The sequence below is a fragment of the Watersipora subatra genome, chromosome 4 (assembly GCF_963576615.1).
Source record: "Watersipora subatra chromosome 4, tzWatSuba1.1, whole genome shotgun sequence".
NCBI classification, from domain to species: domain Eukaryota; kingdom Metazoa; phylum Bryozoa; class Gymnolaemata; order Cheilostomatida; family Watersiporidae; genus Watersipora; species Watersipora subatra.
In genome coordinates this window covers 32,190,517-32,210,496 of record NC_088711.1, presented here as the reverse complement: position 1 = coordinate 32,210,496, position 19,980 = coordinate 32,190,517, and the positions used below count along the sequence as shown (strand labels likewise).

The 19,980-nt window shown below is 36.2% G+C and overlaps 1 protein-coding gene across 2 annotated transcripts in view; it reads right to left on the bottom strand.

Annotated features, from left to right (window-relative positions):
* LOC137392849 (pyruvate dehydrogenase (acetyl-transferring) kinase, mitochondrial-like) overlaps positions 1–19,980 on the bottom strand; it is a 37,135-nt gene that overhangs the window by 13,771 nt on the left and 3,384 nt on the right. For both annotated transcript variants that reach the window (XM_068079180.1, XM_068079182.1), the window contains exons 3-4: positions 17,614–17,726; positions 2,446–2,590 (exon numbers count right to left, since the gene is read on the bottom strand). In XM_068079180.1, the coding sequence (XP_067935281.1) occupies positions 2,446–2,590; positions 17,614–17,726 (258 nt within the window). The remainder of the gene's footprint in view (positions 1–2,445; positions 2,591–17,613; positions 17,727–19,980) is intronic.

Sequence of the window (19,980 nt, the reverse complement as noted above, 5' to 3'; positions counted from 1 at the left end):
CAGCCTCTCTACAGACACCATTAATACTGAATATACTCTATAGAGGGTTTAGATACAGCCTCTCTACAGACACCATTAATACTGAATATACTCTATAGAGGGTTTAGATACAGCCTCTCTACAGACACCATTAAAACTGAATATACTTTATAGAGGGGCTCAGATACAGTCTCTCTACAGACACCATCAATACTGAATATACTCTATAGAGGGTTTAGATACAGTCTCTACAGACACTATTAAAACTGAATATACTCTATAGAGGGTTTAGATACAGCCTCTCTACAGACACCATTAATACTGAATATACTCTATAGAGGGTTTAGATACAGCCTCTCTACAAACACCATTAAAACTGAATATACTTTATAGAGGGCTCAGATACAGTCTCTCTACAGACACCATTAATACTTAATATACTCTATAGAGGGTTCAGATACGGACACTATTGATACTGAATATACTGAATATACCATTAAAACTGAATATACTATATGGCAAGGGTGTCAAACTCATTTTCACCGAGGGCCACATCAGCGTGATGGCTGTCCTCAAAGGGCCAGATGTAACTTATAATTGTAACGAAATGTAATCGAATAATGTAAAATAAATTTAACTATACTTTGATATCAAACAACTTTGACTTTATTACTTAAAGTCGCAAACAGAACAGTTGCACAGCAAAACATGCAGAACACTTTTTTTCGGAAAAGGATCAAAAAAATTACACAATACCCATTAACATGGGTATTGTGTACACAATACCCAATACACAATACCCATTAACATGGGTATTGTGTAATTGTATTTACTGGGTATTGTAATTTACTGAAAGTATACCCATTAACATGGGTATACATTCAGTAAAATCAAAAATGGTGAGCTAAATAATTGCAACAGCAGCAATACAAAATCAATATGTAAGCAGCTAAAAACAAAATATTATTTGCTATTTGCTGAAACAAAGTTAGACTTGCACCATAAAAACTGCGAAATATACAGTGTTTGACTAACATTACTTATTTATTACAATAAAAAGTTATGAATATTATTTATACATATACAGTTAGTCATGAACATGAAAATCATGAAACTCTAATTTCGAACTTTTTCTCCCGAGTACTATTCTTCAAACCAAAGCATAGCAAATCTGCTTGCCAATATAACTCAAATAAACTGTCATAAACATGTTTCAAATAATGAAAATATGTTCAGTAACTCTGTTCTTGGCTTTTCAGACTTCATAGGTAGCTCTAAGAATCAATATGATCCTATCGAGATTGAATGATAACTTTAGTATGACTATGGCTGACAGCCTAAAAAGTGCATTTTTATTCGAACATAACGATTCAAATTGACAAAATTAAAAGTTAATAAAAACCTTGAAACATTAAAAATAATGTTTTGATTAATGCAGTCTTTCACTGTGGTACTACTTCTGAATCAGCATATTCACTTCTGGAGGTGAAAAAACTGATCGCGAACGATAAGATTTAAGGTGACCGCGATGATTTCCGGTTAAGGTAGATGTTGAAATGGGTGTAGTATTTTAGTTATAACTTTTGCCAGAGACATCATTGAGGCATATTTGTACGTTCGTTTGATTAGCCAGAAATTTTTATTTCTAATCAATCAAAATTATTTTTAAGTAACTACAAAATAACGATACAATAAGTAGATAAATTTCAAAGGTAAGATAACTCTCGCTGGATGCTTAGCAACGTTATAAATACGCGAGTTAACTCCGGCGGCTGCGAATGAGTTAAGCTTCCGCGGGCGACATAAAATGACCTGGCGGGCACATGTGGCCCGCGGGCCATGTGATTGACACCTGTGCTCTATGGCAACACGCTCCGACTCATCTACTTATAAGTCACCAATTCAAAAACAACTGTATTTCACGAGAATAACTCAGTCTCTTTCCAACTGAGTTCACTGTTATATTGTTCCAATCTAGTTCCCTGTTATATCGCTCCAACCAAATTCACTGTTATATCGCTCCAACCAAATTCACTGTTATATCGCTCCAACCAAATTCACTGTTATATTGTTCCAATCTAGTTCCCTGTTATATCGCTCCAACCAAATTCACTGTTATATTGTTCCAATCTAGTTCCCTGTTATATCGCTCCAACCAAATTCACTGTTATATTGTTCCAATCTAGTTCCCTGTTATATCGCTCCAACCAAATTCACTGTTATATTGTTCCAATCTAGTTCCCTGTTATATCGCTCCAACCAAATTCACTGTTATATTGCCCGAACCAAGTTAACAGTTATGCCGCCATTTTAACATATCTAATAACATTATACAGATTAAACATTCTTGCCATTAAAATATTACAAGTGATATAAATACTTGCTGAAATAGCCAACAATGAGAAAGCTCACAGTCAAGATAGAATCTTGCTGTTGAGTAAATGATAGCAGTGCAACTCTACTGACCACTGAGTAATGCGACGAATGGAAGGGGATAAAAGGAGAGGCTTTGGGAGGTGGTTGAGCTCTTTGAGAATGTTGGCCAATCGCACAGGAATCTCTTTTTTCAAAAACTTCATTGATGTCATCTCACAAGCTGCGTAGCCGGCATCTATAAAATTCATAACAAAAACATCGCTTGACAATTTTAGAAATTGTTGTCTCACGCTTTTTAAAACTACTTATGGGAGTTGTCGACTCTTGCGTTTCAAGACTATTTTTGAGAGTTGTCGGGTTTTGCAAGCAGAGGTATAGGAGCAAATATAAAGTTTGATATCATGAAACCAATCAAAAAAGGTTGTACATAGTTAGCTAGCTAGCCAGGTGATCCCTCTCAGACTCTTTTAAGGTTTGAAAAACATTTGTTGTGGATTGGTGGCGTCTCTTCACATTTAGTATTAATCAAAAAAAAATTGCCAGCAAACCCAAGCAATGGTTAGTTTATGATAACAAAATCACAGACTTGTAAAAGTGTTGCATGCGACATGCGCTCTCACTGTGGTCATTGGTGGTACTTCTCTCAGCCATATCGGATTCATGTTCGCAGATGTTTTGTACCTCAGTTTGGGCAAGTTGGAGAGACAAAAAGTCATATGAAATCCAATTCTCATTTATATTACACCAAGCAGGACGTGTTTCATGTCGCATGGCAAACATGGTTTATAACCATGGGTGCAACACTAAGCAGAAATAATCATACAAAAGTCAGCTCCAAGCTTAATAGACAGAACTACTACCGACATCTACGAGTGCTACAGCTTATCTGACCATTGGGAATAATGAAAATCTATAAACATAACACGTTATTTTTCATTCAAACCCATGAAGTCTCCTTCAAGGTCATGAATTCTTAGCATTGACATCATATCACAAACAGAAAAGGAGTGAAATCGGCAAAACAGTTAAATTTGTTGCCACATAACAGAAAGCGCTCATACCATGGCTATATATCTGCGATGTACATGCAATGACTTAACGGATACATGAAAATCAGGCTTTACAGTGTCCAATTACAAACTGAACTAAAATGCAATGTACATGTAAATTAGCTGAACAGCATGTCCCGGTGTTAGGTGTATAGCCAACATAGCTGTCACGTACAACTTTTATCGTATTTACTGTACAACTTTTATCGTATACACTAGGTAAATTAGACACACTGATTCCGATTTTGTATTCAAAATAAAGATTAGTCCACTAACTTTCAGAGTAATGAAGGCTTTTTTACAGCGTTTTAATATTGGTCTCAAAAACAACACGATCGGCACAATAAGCTCCTCCCATAAACACATGACTTAACCTAGCGATTTGGCAACGGAAAATAGGGATGTTTAGACCGATTTAGAATAATAGAGATGGGTGTTTTAAAATCCATTGTTATCTAAATTCAGCCTTAAAAATAATCTCAGTCTTTTCTGAAAAGTAGATAAGGGTAAAGTCACAGTATTTCCGTTATCATACAAGGGACATCCTGAAGCACTTAAACTAGAATTGTGCTTTGAGTTTTTGGATTTTGGTAAACAATTTTCTCATGCTGAAGCAGTTCAGTAGGATGAACAGTTTAAGACAAAAAACTTTAAAATTGCTTAAGTCAATCCATAATTATAAGGTAATTAAGGCCCATCATACAAGGGACGCAGAAAAATCGCTAAAAACGAAACTTCAATTTTAGGCTGAAAACTCTGTGAAGTATATGATCACATTTTAAATTCCTTTTAGCTGATGTTTGCTATGTATGTTTCAATGTTCAGTGTGAAAGAACTAACAGATTCCATTAATGGTTCTCATTAAACCACAGATTATTTACCACTAAGTTTGATCATACAAGGGACATCATACAAGGGACATTTTGGATCACTTGATTTTTCCACATATTTTATTGATAGACAGTAAAGTATCTAGCTAAAAGAAACTACAACCATTTTAATGGAATACTACATCTAAAACTAGCATGCACTGAAACCAAAACTAAAACTATAGAGCTAAAAAATGTTGAGTTTATAGGAAGTGACCAGACATGTCAAAAAACGATAAATAATTAATATCTTAGATAAATATTGGAAATTAGATAAAGAAATGACAAATAAGATCACAAGGACATGCACCTTGCAAATTTACATGTATTTACGTTTATATTGACTGTAAGCAGCTTTGACTGCCTCAGCATTCAGCAGCCAATAGGCTCAACAATTGTTGTCGCATGGAATGAGCTCTGGGTTAATATCGAGGATAAAGTTAGAGTGGGTGACTTCGATATTTCTTGGGGTGGGCCACATCCATTTCTCTCCATTTCTATTTCTACAGAACTATTGCTCGCTTAGTAGGGGATTTTGGCAATGTCTTCTGTACCTTCCGTGATGCTTTTCCTGTAAAAAATTAGAGCACTTGGTTATTAACCTTTGATACTTGTACTTGCTACAAAGTGATCGAAGTCAAAATTTTATAACACAATTCTTATTAATTAAAACCAATGCAATTGAACTGATTGATTTTGTTATAACTTACCAAATGCTTGAGTAGTTGTGTATCCTGGTGTTGACTGATTACTGGTGCTTGCTTTCAGCTCACGAGCCTTCTGACACTGAGCAGCCTTCTTGAGCCGTTCCTTCTCTCTTCGAGTAGCCCTTTGCTCCTCTGTAAGGCTGGCTGTTACTTTTGCCCATGCCTCGCGTACTTGTTGCGAATGCTTAGCCTTGTACAGCTCTGGATTTTCCGATTTCTTTTTAGCTATATATTTCCTTTGCGCGGCACAATGAGTTGCAGGCCTGTCTTTGACAACCTTTACCGTCGACATTCTGGTTGAGACTGGCAGCTTGTGAAAAGTAATTGTTCTATTGCATTGACCAGCAGCAGTGTCTTGACGGGATTATTTATTAAGGTAGCCAGTCAGGCAATCACAAGCCGACAATGCTTTGAGAAAATATTTAGAGACAGCCACATTATTATGTCATGAATATTCATGACATAATAGTAGCATTGCAAAGATGGCCATGTTATTTTAGACAATTTTCATGAGGTATAGTAAGGGAATGAAAGAGTAGATGTCCCTTGTATGATAAAATTGTCCCTTGTTTGATAATTTATTTTCTTAATTTTTCTCAAGTAATTAAATTATTTTAAAAAACTAAACATGCCATCATGAACCTCTCATGGTACTATCGGAAAATCCTAACTAGAAATTTTTTCACATGATTTGTTTTCAAAAAAACCAAAAAATGGTGCCCAAATTATCATACAAGGGACACGCATGTATTTGGAACGCCTCTTAAGCAAGATTTATTAAGGTTAGAACTTTGGAAACTTTTCCAGTCATAGAAACTTAATTGGATTAAGAGGTTCCTGGTGACACAATTTGCAATTTAAAATATGCATCTAAAAAAATCCAAAAAAATCAATGTCCCCTGTATGATCACATAATCGTCTCTTGCTGCTTAATTTTCTCAATTTCATAGAAATCGTTCATTATTTTTAAAAATCATTATTAATTATGGAAAGTTTGGACTTTTAGTTTTCCAATGATGTGTAAAACTTGGTTCTATGATAAAATTTAAAAATCACATCTTTGGTTTTACAATACTGTGATTTGACCCATAAGCTATTTATTTAACATTGCATATTTAAAAAAGCGCGATAACAACGCTAGCTTGTAATAAAACCGCGCTTTTTGAGCTCATTTTTCTTGGCGTTCAGCCTATTTAAACATCATGTAACAAGCTACGATCAATTTTAAATAGTTTATATACCTTTCATAAAAGACTGAAATTATTTTACAGGCTGGATTTAGATAATAATGGGTTTTAAGACACCCATCTCTATTATTCTAAATCGGACTAAACATTCCTAACTTCTGTTCCTGAAAAAGCTAGGTTTTGTCACATATTTATGGGCGGAGCTTGTAATGCCGATTGTGTTGTTTTCGAAACGGATATTGAAACGCTTTAAAAAAGCCTAAATTACTTTGAAGGTTAGTGGACCAATCTTTATTTTGAGTAAAAAATCGGAGTCAGTGTGGCAAATTTACCTAGAAACTACGATAAAAGTTGTACGTGACAGTTATGGTTTAAAGGTCTGGCCACACTTAACAAATTATTCGTTCAATCTGACCGAATTCACGAATTTCACAGAATTCACAGATTTATTCGGCCGAATATCACAGAATCGTCTGAGCTGTGCATGCACTCCGAATTCGTCAACGAAACGCTTTTAATTGGCTTACCAGTTTTTTTAGCGAGCACGATTCTAGTAGCTTTGACAAGTGGTATAGTCCAAGACATGTACGACGACACACAATAAAAGTATCACCGCGATATGACTTGATAAATACGATGCAACTGCCTATATGCGCTAGAGATAGCGACTGTTTTTGCGAGGGAGCTTTTGCTGCATAAAAAGAAATTATCATTATTGAAAAAGAAACAATTTATAGCTTCTAAAACATCTAAAAGAAAATACTGGATTCACGATGAGAAGTTCCTGCCATGGTGAACCAACGAGAGAGAACCAACAATAGCGAATATAGGCAGTTGCATCGTATGCATCAAGTCATATCGCGGCGATACTTTTATTGTGTGTCGTCGTACATGTCTTGGACTATACCACTTGTCAAAGCTACTATAATCGTGCTCGCTAAAAAATTGGTAAGCCAATTAAAAGCGTTTCGTTGACAAATTTGGTGTGCATGCACAGCTCAGACGAGTCTGTGATATTCAGCCAAATAAATCTGTGAATTCTGTGAAATTCGTTAATTCGGTCAGATTGAACAAATAATTTGTTACGTGTGGCCGGGACCTTAAGGTCGGTAGATTAGATTTGAAAGAGCCCACTAGAAAAGCTTGTCTACACTGCTAAGATGTATCTCGCAATTCCCTCTATCATTGCTAAGTAAACAGTAAATATTATGTAATAGCAAAGTTTTCCACAGCTTAAATTACGTAACCATTCAAGCTAATGATAGCTATTCTTAGCCATCATAACTGCTAGCGGTCAGCTAGGTTATGTCAAACCCGCTTCCAATTATGTAACTCAATTATATGGCAGCTTTATTATAACTATCAAAACATCTGTTCCCGCTGATTACTTTAGTAGCAGTGGAATACACACAAAATCATCTGTCTAGTGTTTTTGATTATGTTGAGTCTTTTTACAAAATGCTGTGACCTGGAGTGAAGAGGACACTTTATACTAATAACAGCTGAGCAATACAGACACTACAGACGGTCAAACAGACAATCACATGGTCCAACTTTAGTGGAGTCACTGATAATAGCAGGGTGTAACTTTAGATTTTGGTGGAGTCACTGACAATAATAGAATCCAACTCGGAAGTAATTTGCTGCATTTCTGTGCTTTGATGGTACCTTTTGTTGGAGTTATTACTCCGTTGAAAATCTAATTGCAGACTGACTTCTATAAAGCCAGAGAATATAAATAGCCACATGACATAACTTCTAGTTAATTGTCAAAAAAAAATCCAAAGCAAATCCAATAACTAGTAAACTGGCGACTTCATTATACATTGTAGTTTAAAAACTCTGGGTCTACACTGATTTCTACACTGATTCACAATGTCTATTACTCATTATTCCTATTAGCTGTATTATATATTCATCAGCTTTTAATTTTAACATTTCAACTAATTAGACATTATTAACATAAACTGATACACATGGTGGCTTAAGAACCAACAAGTTTTAAATAACACCAGACAGCGGCTAAAATTTTCACAGATGACTGTCTACATTCTCCTCTTAGGACCTGTGCTTTAGCTGAAGAAATGAATCTCTCTAGTTCTGCAAGGTTTTCAGTGCCAGATGTAGTAGGAACTTTTGTATCGCAATGTACAGGAAATTTTCGTACAAACTCATCACAGAGTAAAGTATTAAGTTGGTTTTTGCCATAACCACCTAAACACTTTACAAGATGTGAATGCTGCTCCAACTTGAGTATAAGTGGCTAAACCAATTGATCACAATTAGCATGTTGGGTACAGTTAAAATGATAATCTATAATGGCTTTAATATACCATGTTATAAGTATGCTTCGGGTTAGCTCTCACATAAACACAGCATGCTTAAGCCTATCTCGGCAGCCAAGGCTTTCAGGCGGACCAAGAAGGTTACAGCATATATATTCAACGCTAAACAGCAGGAACTAACCCATTCTGCTTGATGATTTGTCAATGGTAACTATTTGAGGTATCCAAAGCTAAAGCTGTGCATGTAATCCTGTTGTTTTTAACTTTAAAACACCATCAATTGAGGTGAGAACTTGAGAAAAATGTACACTACCAATGCAATTGCAACATAGACACTTGGAAGACCAGCAGTGTCAAGTGACCCACAGTATCAACTTTATTCTAATGCGAAATTGCACATGCAGCTTCAAGTTTGGAAGAATGAGCATTAACAATGTGTATGAATTGGAGGATTTCAAGTAATGCATCAGGAAGTGAATGTGCAGTAAATTGTAGTAAACAATTTACAGTAATGGTGCGTTTACACTGGCCAACACCGACTCCGATTAGGTGCCAATACCCCGACTCAGACAGGTACCTCAGACATTTCACGTATGGGTGCCGACACCGACTCCCCCTTTACATTGCAACGATCGAACGATTTTTGTCGGTACCAACAGCCAATCACAGCGCTTCGCCGTTCTGACCTTCACCCGACCACGCAAAGACGAGTACACATAAAAATCAACGCGCTTGATGTGGAAAATTATATACTAGTACTACACTACTACTACTACTGCTCCTACTACTACCGCTAGAAGCAACTACTGAATGCTGAGCAATGAATGAATGATGAGGCAATAAAAGTCCGAGCAAAGAACTGTACGTACAGTTCTTTCGTCCGAGTAATTATAATAAATAAAATGAATAATGAAGAAGATTGAATGGTGAATGTATATTAGTGGTAGTAGTAGTGTGGTGGACGCCGGGCCAATACTTTACACTTCTTGTAATTATATGTTTGTATATATTTTATGTCTGTAAATATTTTATTATATGTGTTGTCCTTTTTATTATAGCCTTGTTACTCGTTATGCTATCAATTGTCGTCGTTTATGTGGTCATATCAACACACTGGCGGGCCTAATTATTGGCCATTTAAACATTGTTAGCCGGTGTTCCTACTCGGTGTTCCTACTCGGTCCCGTTAGCCGGAACGGGCAATTTTATTGTATATAAGGGAGCAACGCTCACTTAGTAGACAGAGCAAATGGCCGTACGCTCCTCGGCTAGTGAATTTCCTTCGCTAATAAAACATTGAATGAAATCACACGCAATTTATTTCTGTATGAAATGATCTAGATCGTGCCAAGTTAGGGCTGGCAAATTCCTTTACAGTAGTACTAGTAGTAGAACTAGTAGTAGTGCTAGTAGTAGTCGTAGTAGTCGTAGTAGTTATTTTCTATTTAGGGTTTGGTATGTATACTTCATATGTGAAGCATTATTTTAATGAAATAACTGTTTTGAAATTTTGTCAAAAAATCAACTTGTTTATTAATAAACCCATAATAAAAAAACTGCAAACAAAAGCATCGCTTTCAAAAATTTATTGCAAAAGCTTCGTGTTTTGGACGATAAAATGGTCTATAAAGATGGCCAACAACGATAAAATGACATCACGAAAAAACGAAGGATAGTTGTAATGCATCATAACCCTGATTGATCTACACTGTAAACATTCTAGCCTTGGCATAATTACTGTAAAACCTTAAATGCAAACCCTCAATAAAACACCACCTTTATTTGAACACCACCTTTATTTGAGCACCACCTTTATTTGAGCACCACCTTTATTTGAACACCACCTTTATTTGAGCACCACCTTTATTTGAGCACCACCTTTATTTGAGCACCACCTTTATTTGGACACCACCTTTATTTGAGCACCACCTTTATTTGAGCACCACCTTTATTTGAGCACCACCTTTATTTGAGCCCCACCTTTATTTGGACACCACCTTTATTTGAGCACCACCTTTATTTGAGCACCACCTTTATTTGAGCACCACCTTTATTTGAACACCACCTTTATTTGAGCACACCTCTAACATTCTTTGATTTTTATAAACCCATAAGTGATCAGCAAAATGATGTCCACCAAATAGTACTAATGACTCGGTTACATCAATAACAATTATTTGTTTCAATGTTGCTGTTCTTATCAAAGTCTGTTCTCTAACTCCAAAGCTTTATGGTTTTTCGTTGAAACTTTAATAGCAAGACCGCAGAAATAATTACTAACTGTATAAGTAATCTGTATCTGTGATAATAGTTCCTTATTTAACGTCGCGATACTTCGACGAATTTGAAAAGCCATTTCTCATTTATGATGGAATTTTTAACCTAAATATTGTACTAAACGAGCATGCGGCTAAAATTTTATTATTATTTCGGTGAAAAATGTTTTAAATAGCAGCACGTAAAAAGTTTTGCTCTGATAAAAAAGTTGTTTACATGCTAATATCAACTAGCTCAGTAGAATAGTTCCAGTCAGCAGACACTGCAAGATATTGAACAGCCACAAGATGAAATGGTTACAACCGCAACAACAATCAGAACAAAACTGGCCAAGCAAATGATGCAAATGTTTTTGTTTTAAAACGTCAATTTTGTTTTTGCATTCAATTTTTTTGTTTATTATAAATATGGTTTGTTGATGTTGCTTGTTCTTGAATATATATTTTTAGCATTTGTTAGATTATTATTATATAAATTACAAATTTGCAGATTCATAGTCTACTATTTAATAGCATCCATTGTCTGAAGTGGAGAGAGATTCTTGAGGGTTCTCTCTGTCATGCTAGGACGGTGATGTCCAGGGCCAACGGCCCTGCTTACCGCTGGCGGCGTGTCCAGAGGGGCACAGCGCCCTCTCAGTAAAGAGGGTCCGGTAGCATGCTAAATTTAGCATGCTAAAGGGAAGCATGCTAAAGGGTAGCATGCTAAACATGCTAAATTTTTAGAATGAATGCTCCGAAATATGCTGTTTTCCATAACTTAAAACCCTGTGTTGTGTTCCAGTAAGAAATTAAAAGTGGGCTTAGCTGCACAACCTGGGTGCTCTATGACTATGGAGACTCCAGGTTGTGATGTGAGTGAGCCAAGAAACCCTATGGACAGTCCACACTGACCCCAGACACAATACGGTCCCATCCCTAAGCCACCATGAATATTATTATATGATAAGCTCAGTCACTCACTACTTTCTTAAATACAGACTCTAAATGCGTGACAGTCACTAATTCTTACTCACATTTAAAGAAGTTATCTATTGACCCATACCGTTCCATCATGAATGGGAAGAAACAATGAAGAAACTAGTATAATAAGCAAAAATTTATTCAAAACTACCGTCCAAAACACGAGAGAAGAATCCAAGCAATGATTAATCTTAAGCTTTTCGAAAAATTCCACAAGGCAGCCGACACAAGGGCCCATCGACTTTATCGGTTGACAGAAAACTGATCGGTTCTCAGGCTTTTGACAAAATAATCTAGTTGATCCGCTATAATAGTGGAAAACTAACTGAAGAAATCAAAGATCAATAGTGTGGTTCTGTCGTCCTGAAAACGCGCACTGTTTTCGGTGTAATGAACTCGAGCTAATATAAATTCGGGAAGAAAAGGAAAAAAAGTTGTGTGAATATGTCATTTCATTCCGATTTTACCGAATTTAATATGATATGAGCAACCTTATATGAGAGGATACGCCTCCCAGGGAGTACCCCCATTAATTATTCTTAGGGGTACGCCGTACCCCTTCGTACCCCTCCATTTCGAACACTGATAGCATCATTGTGGTTATTTAAATCTAAACTTGACTTACAATGGATCCACGCTCATAACTCCCCTTCTATTGCACATGAAAAGCAAGTTTTGACAGCGAACTGTGGCAAAAATCAACGAGTGCAATGAGCTTAACCCTTGCAACCTTCTTAACCCTTTTACTCCCCTATGAGATTTTATGCGAAGCCTACGGTCGACTGCTACAAAGACATTTTTGCTAAATTTACAATGGTTGTGTAGTAATTGAATTTTATTGATTCGTGACAACATAACCAACGATCTTTGGTACTTGTATGGCATTGACAGTGATGTTCAAATATTTCTCTGAAAAAATAGCCTATATTCGCGAAGCAAATTATAATCTTCGATCAGAAATTTCCAAATCATAAATGTAAATTTTTTTTCTGATGCTTGAACTTTCTAGTTGCAATAAGACCTCTGTAACCACCTCCCGTGTTAGAAAAAAAAAGAATAGCTTTTAATGATGACATTATAGCTCATTCAGATTCAGACTTGAATACTCAGATAATCAAAGTCACAGCATTGACTCTCACAGTGGCAAAAGTAATAGTGTTGTGAGAGTAAGGAACATGATAGAGGATCGTCATAGCTTTGTAGCAATCGTAGCTTCACATACCATTAAACCTTTATTTGAACATCATGGCGCTTTATTTCTTAACCCTTAAAGTAAAAGTACATTTTTTTTCTTTGACAAAAGCTTCTTGTTCTTTCATTCGCAAAATATAAATATCACAAAATATAAAAATCAGCTAACTAATTTCTGGACGTAAATTAGTGAGACATTTTTATTCTTTACTAAAAGTAATCCTGTGGAAATATCTTTCAAAAATTCCTGACGAGGAATTTTTAAAACACACCAGAAATTTGGGAAGATAAATTCAACCCTTTCTTAGGCCAAATGAATGTCGCTTATATTTTGCACTCTCCTTCAGCAGAGCGACATTAACCCTTTTGGATGCAAGAAATTTGCAAACCTACTACCGACCTGTCATAGATATCTGAATAAATATGCACGGGGAAGTTGATACATGTCTCCACCAGTTGATATTTGTTGCTTGCAATTAACCTACGATGATCTTATAGCCTACAATTTAGCTATAGCAATTTGTTGAAGCTTTCAAGTGTTTTATCTCATTGTAAATTTGAAGGCATATTTTCAGTTTATAACTACATGTATATTTAACATGGTGGCCCAAAAACTCATTGCGCCCATGGATATGTTTGTTACAGTTTGCAACCAAAACTGGCTTTTTATGTGCAATAGAAAAGGAGTTACGAGCGTCAATACATTGTAAGCCAAGTTCATATTACCGCATTGACACTATCAAATAATATGCTATGAATCTGCGAATTTATAAGCTATATAATAATAACCTATGAAAAGCTACAAATATTTATTCAAGAACAAGGGACATGAACAAAACAATACATTCAGAAACAAAAATTAACATTTTAAAACCAAAATTATCATGTTTACAACAAAAATATTAACATCGTTTGTGATTGTGGTTTTTGTTTGGAACCATTTCATATTCTTCTGGCTGTTCAATACCTTCTGTCTTCTGACCTCAACTCCTCTTCTGCACAGCTGAGCTAGTCAATATTAGCCTCTAAACAATTTTTAGCAGAGTGAAATTTTTACGCGATGCGCTTCAGTATACATGCAAACTTCTTGCGTGAATAAAAAGAAACCGCGTGTTATCAAAATGGTCTCCAAAATTTAGCCTCAAAATACGTAGCAACACAGATTCCATTGTAAATGCGAAAACTTTTTTTCACATACATTGAAGTAGGAAGACCACGTTAAAAAAGGAACTACTATTTGCCTGATACAGTTACTAATTATTTCTATGGTGTTGCAATCAGAGATTTAATGAAAAAACTGCAAAGACTTGGAGAACGGACTTCAATGTGAACAGAAACAACGAACGAATTAATTGTTATTGATGTACATGTAATCAAGTCACAATTAGTACGGTTTTGTGGACACTTTTTTACTTATGAGTTCATAGAGATTAAGAATGTTAAATAGAAGTGGTGTTCAAATAGGAGTAGCAGCCAATTAAAAAATAGCGCTCTATTTTTCAACTCAACTCCTAAAGTGGTGATCGAATAGAGGCGGCATTCGAATAGAGGTGACATTCAAATAGAGGTGACATTCAAATAGAGGTGACATTCAAATAGAGGTGACATTCAAATACAGGTTTTATGGTAGCTTTAGCAATGCACAATATATAGTTACATTTAATTTTTTTCAGTTCCATTTATCAACATGTTGGCAACATAAAATATGTAACAAAAAATGTTTTACACAGTGTTTAAAAATGAAAAAAGAGCGTATCACGCTGCAAAATCAGCAGTTTTCAGTATAATGACTGGCAGTAGGCCAAAAGTAGGCCAATTTGTGCATGGATGGCAGTGAAAGGGTTTAACACACAGTGTGCTCCCAGGTTACTATGTCCCTGTTATCTGATTTTTTTGCCTTACAATGTTGATCACCACGTTTTTTGTTCTTGCCATATGACATTTCTTTTGCTATACCGTATCACCCAAAATCTTTCTCGAAATTGAAATTTGGCAATCGGTGTGCGGATTATGTCGAAATAATGAAGATGCCGATATGTAATTTGGCGAAAGCCCTCTCACAACACCTGAAAGAGATACAATGCTAGCTCTCTCTCAGTTCAGCATTATTTGTTATAGTGAAAATGAAACTGGACACAGATCGATGATACTATTTTAGCCGATGACAAAGTTGAAGTTTAGTTTAGTAAAATACAAACTAAAACTTAGCTTTAGGTGTGCGTTTAGTAAGTTGAATTCATTTAAGTTAAATATAACATTTATGTTATACGTCTGTCTCAAAGGTAACAAGAGGCGGACGCATAACATAAATCTGTAGATCCATGGCTAAAATGAAGTTGTACTTTCTAGCATGACACTGTCGACCGTAGAAGTCTGTGTAGTTGGTATATGAGGAGCGAGTTCTGCCTTAACAAGGCTTAAGGCAGAACAGGCCTCTGAACTCAATGTTACATTTCTCTTTACGGTACGTACTGCGCATAGCAATGTTGCATTGCTCTCCACGGTACGTACTGTGCATAGCAATGTTACATTGTTCTCTACGGTACGTACTGCACATAGCAATGTTACATTGCTCTCTACGGTACGTACTGCACATAGCAATGTTACATTTCTCTCTACGGTACATACTGCACATAGCAATGTTACATTGCTCTCTACGGTACGTACTGCACATAGCAATGTTACATTTCTCTCTACGGTACATACTGCACATAGCAATGTTACATTTCTCTCTACGGTACATACTGCACATAGCAATGTTTCATTGCTTTCTACGGTACGTACTGCACATAGCAATGTTACATTGCTTTCTACGGTACGTACTGCACATAGCAATGTTACATTGCTCTCTACGGTATGTACTGCACATAGCAATGTTACATTGCTTTCTACGGTACATACTGCACATAGCAACGTTACATTGCTTTCTACGGTACGTACTGCACATAGCAATGTTACATTGCTCTCTGCGGTACGTACTGCACATAGCAATGTTACATTGCTCTCTACGGTACGTACTGCACATAGCGATGTTACATTTCTCTCTACGGTACGTATTGCACATAGCAATGTTACATTTTATTGCAACTCATCTTAATTGCCAAATACACTAAAGTTACTGTAGGTAACTATAGTTGCTAAGGTTTAAGTTGCAGGTAACTATAATTGCTAAGGTGTAGGTTGCAGGTAACTATAGTTGCTAAGGTGTAGGTTGTAGGTAACTATAGTTGCTAAGGTGTAGGTTGTAGGTAACTATAGTTGCTAAGGTGTAGGTTGCAGGTAACTATAGCTGCTAAGGTGTAGGTTGTAGGTAACTATAGTTGCTAAGGTGTAGGTTGTAGGTAACTATAGTTGCTAAGGTGTAGGTTGTAGGTAACTATAGTTGCTAAGGTGTAGGTTGCAGGTAACTATAGTTGCTAAGGTGTAGGTTGCAGGTAACTATAGCTGCTAAGGTGTAGGTTGTAGGTAACTATAGTTGCTAAGGTGTAGATTGTAGGTAACTATAGTTGCTAAAGTGTAGGTTGTAGGTAACTATAGTTGCTAAGGTGTAGGTTGTAGGTAACTATAGTTGCTAAGGCGTAGGTAACTATAGTTGCTAAGGTTAACATACTATTTTATTAGTAATTTCTAATATGTACAGTCCTCAAAATTTTATGTACATTGTACTGTGCATATTAAAAATTCATCAAAACTTTATAAGCATATTTTTACCAGATAGTGTTTGCCTTAGATAATTATGCGTTTCTATACCTTTTTATATGACATTTTCGCCAACACTGAAACAAAATAGAATCGTATGGAGAGGGTCCACTGTAGTTATAAAATGAAAATATTCAAATTTAGAATAAAATTAAAAAAATTGAAAGCTCCAAAAAATTGCAACGCAGGCTACATTACATGATCATGGAAAGTTAACTGCAAGCAATAACTATTAAATGGTAGAGATATTACTCAGCTTCCTAATGCATACTTATTTAGAGATCTAAGATAAGTTGAGGTACTTTAGCAAATTTCTTGCATCCAAAAGGGTTAATGTCGCTCCGCACGAAGGAGAGTGCCAAATATAGGTGAGATTCGCTTTGCCATTAAAGGGTTAAATTTATCTTTGCAAAATCCTGAGGAGCTATTTAAATAATATAACACCACCCTCTATTTTGATATCACTTCTGATAAAACGTCACTCTCGGGGAAGGGTTGAAATTGAGGTTTTATGGTATGTACTATTAGCGTTTATAAAACAGGTGATAATAAATTGCAATTAGCGTTTATAAAACAGGTGATAATAAATTGAGGTTTTATTGTATAAACTATTAGCATTTATAAAACAGGTGATAATAAATTGAGGTTTTACTGTATAAACTATTAGCATTTATAAAACAGGTGATAATAAATTGAGGTTTTATTGTATAAACTATTAGCATTCATAAAACAGGTGATAATAAATTGCTGTCTTCAAACCCACTGAACTGCTAGCATAAAATATTGTACTATTCCATTAACTATTAATCAATGAGAAATAATTCCTTTTTCAACTGAAATATACTTAAATTGGCTCATTCATAAAGCATTTCTATTTTACAGGAAACCTAAACTGGTTTAGCTCGGTTGCGCTGAGCCGGATTTCTCGATAATTATAGGCTTTGATGAAATGACACAACAATCACAATTCAACAAATGGTTGCAAAATACCTTATTATTATTATGCAATCTATAAAATAATCATACAATTACCTCCATTGCGAGGCTGGGCCTGGGCTCCAAACTCAATGAAGTTTTGCATAGAAAGAGAAGTAGGATGGTACTGGGCATACTTCTCAATAGACCGTAGCAGCTTGGATGCCATGCTAAATGAGATAACAGGACAAGGAATGGAAACGAGAGACTACGTAACAAGACCAGGTATTTAAAGGTTTGCTTGTTTACTATTGATGTACATAAAGATCAAAAATCACAAAGATCGTCATTTCTCTACGAGACGCCTAAAGCCAGTGCATTGGCATTTGGCAAATACGCTTAAGCTCTTGGTATGCTTGCGACCAATATTAACAAAGTACACAAGCTAGGTATCGATAGCCAGCTAGAGAGTGTAACAGTAGGCGCCTGCAGGGCAGCATGACAAACAGCGCTGCAATGCATATATCTGGGTTGGCATTTTTCCTGGGAAAAACTGTTTTTCCCAGGGCACCAGGACAAGCTGGTAAAAACTGGGAACAACTGGTGAAAACCGGGAACAACTGGTAAAAACCGGGAACAACTGGGAGATATTATAACGCCAGAATTTTTTAACCAAATACTTCGCTAAACAATGAAATTTAATAAAAACGGAAAATTGGACTAAGCAATTGGTTGTGTGACTCCATATTTACATCAAGTGATAGCAATGGAAATCAAATAGTGCTTAAAAGTGGGAAAAATTAGAAAAAATCAACACCTAAGATACGGGCCAACGCTAAATAATGATGAGCCTTTTACAGTCCAATAATAGAACTGTTTTGAGGTGTATTGTTTAACACTTTTTCCTTAGGGCAGACCAAGCTGCGCAACAGACTTGGAGTGGAGAAAATGTCCAAACTAGTAGCTTGATACTAATACCTAAAAACAATTTATTTATGGTATGATTCAGCCGAATATGAGGATTAACTTTTCTTAGACAATCAATTCTCAATACTCTAATCCGTTTGTTCAGTTCATCGGTCTCGACTAATTAGTATTATCTTCACGTGTTTTCGTTTTTCAATTATTTTCTAATTGTTGTATTATGCTTACTGTCATGTTTCTCACATAATAATTTTGCTTTTTATTCAATATTAACATTTAATATATGTAAATAAACTAATATTATCGTGTGATCTAGTCTTTTCATTCAATATTTAGTAAATAAACCAATTATAAAGGTAATGCGCTTTCTTATCCTGTGTATTGTTAAAGCGTCATAAAGAAGCTCTTTGACAGCTAATGGTATAAGTGTATTGTTATTCTTTGCTTAAGCATTAGTCAACTTGTCAACAAAGAGGTTTTTTTAGTTTTTCTCGCTTTTTCTCGCTTTTGGACAAAAATGAGTTTTTCCTGGGGCGGTAAAAACCAGTATAAACCGGCGGTAATAACCGCCATGGTAAATATTATGCCAACCCTGGCATATACAGGTCAAAGTTAATTGTGCAGGTACAATGTATTGATGACCTTTAATTTTGCCTTGAGTAACCAGAGTACAGACTAATATACATGCTATGAAAGAGAACAACACCATACATTTCAATACACTTCATACTTAACAACTATATCTATATGGCTAGAGGAAAAGCACAGAATTTATATTTTAGGTTTGTATCTAGTTTTACTAGATGTTTTAACTGACGAGAGTGTCTGAATAACTATGGATACAATCCTGCTGACTTTGAGCTGTGGCTGGTCAAGAAAGTCAAGCAAGTGCTCTCCAGCAGTGAACATTGCTCAAGGTCCGATATACTAGCTAACTGCTACCACAACAGCCCCCAGAAACCTAAAGCATTCCACGAAGTACTACAGAAACACTGTATTGTGCCTGAGATAAAAGAGCTCTGACAGAGGAAGGTATGAGAACTGCAGGTTGAGAAGACGTGCCTGACATGATGATAGAGGAATCCCGTGGTACAGTTCAACTGTTAAACTAGCCATATTTTCTACGTAATCACGAGTGCAACAGTCACTGCACGAGAACAACAGTCACTGCACGAGAAAAACAGCCACTGCACGAGAGCAACAGCCACTGCACGAGAGCAACAGTCACTTCACGAGAGCAACAGCCACTGCACAAGAGCAACAGTCACTTCACAAGAGCAACAGTCACTTCACGAGAGCAACAGTCACTTCACGAGAGCAACAGCCACAGGATGAGAGCAACAGTCACTTCACGAGAGCAACAGCCATGGGATGAGAGCAACAGCCACTGAACGAGTGCAACAGTCACTGCACGAGTGCAACAGTCTGCACGAGTGCAACAGTCACTGCACGAAAACAACAGTCACTGCACAAGAGCAACAGCCACTGCACATGTGCCACAGCCACTTCACGAGAGCAACAGTCACTTCACGAGAGCAACAGTCACTGCACGAGAACAAC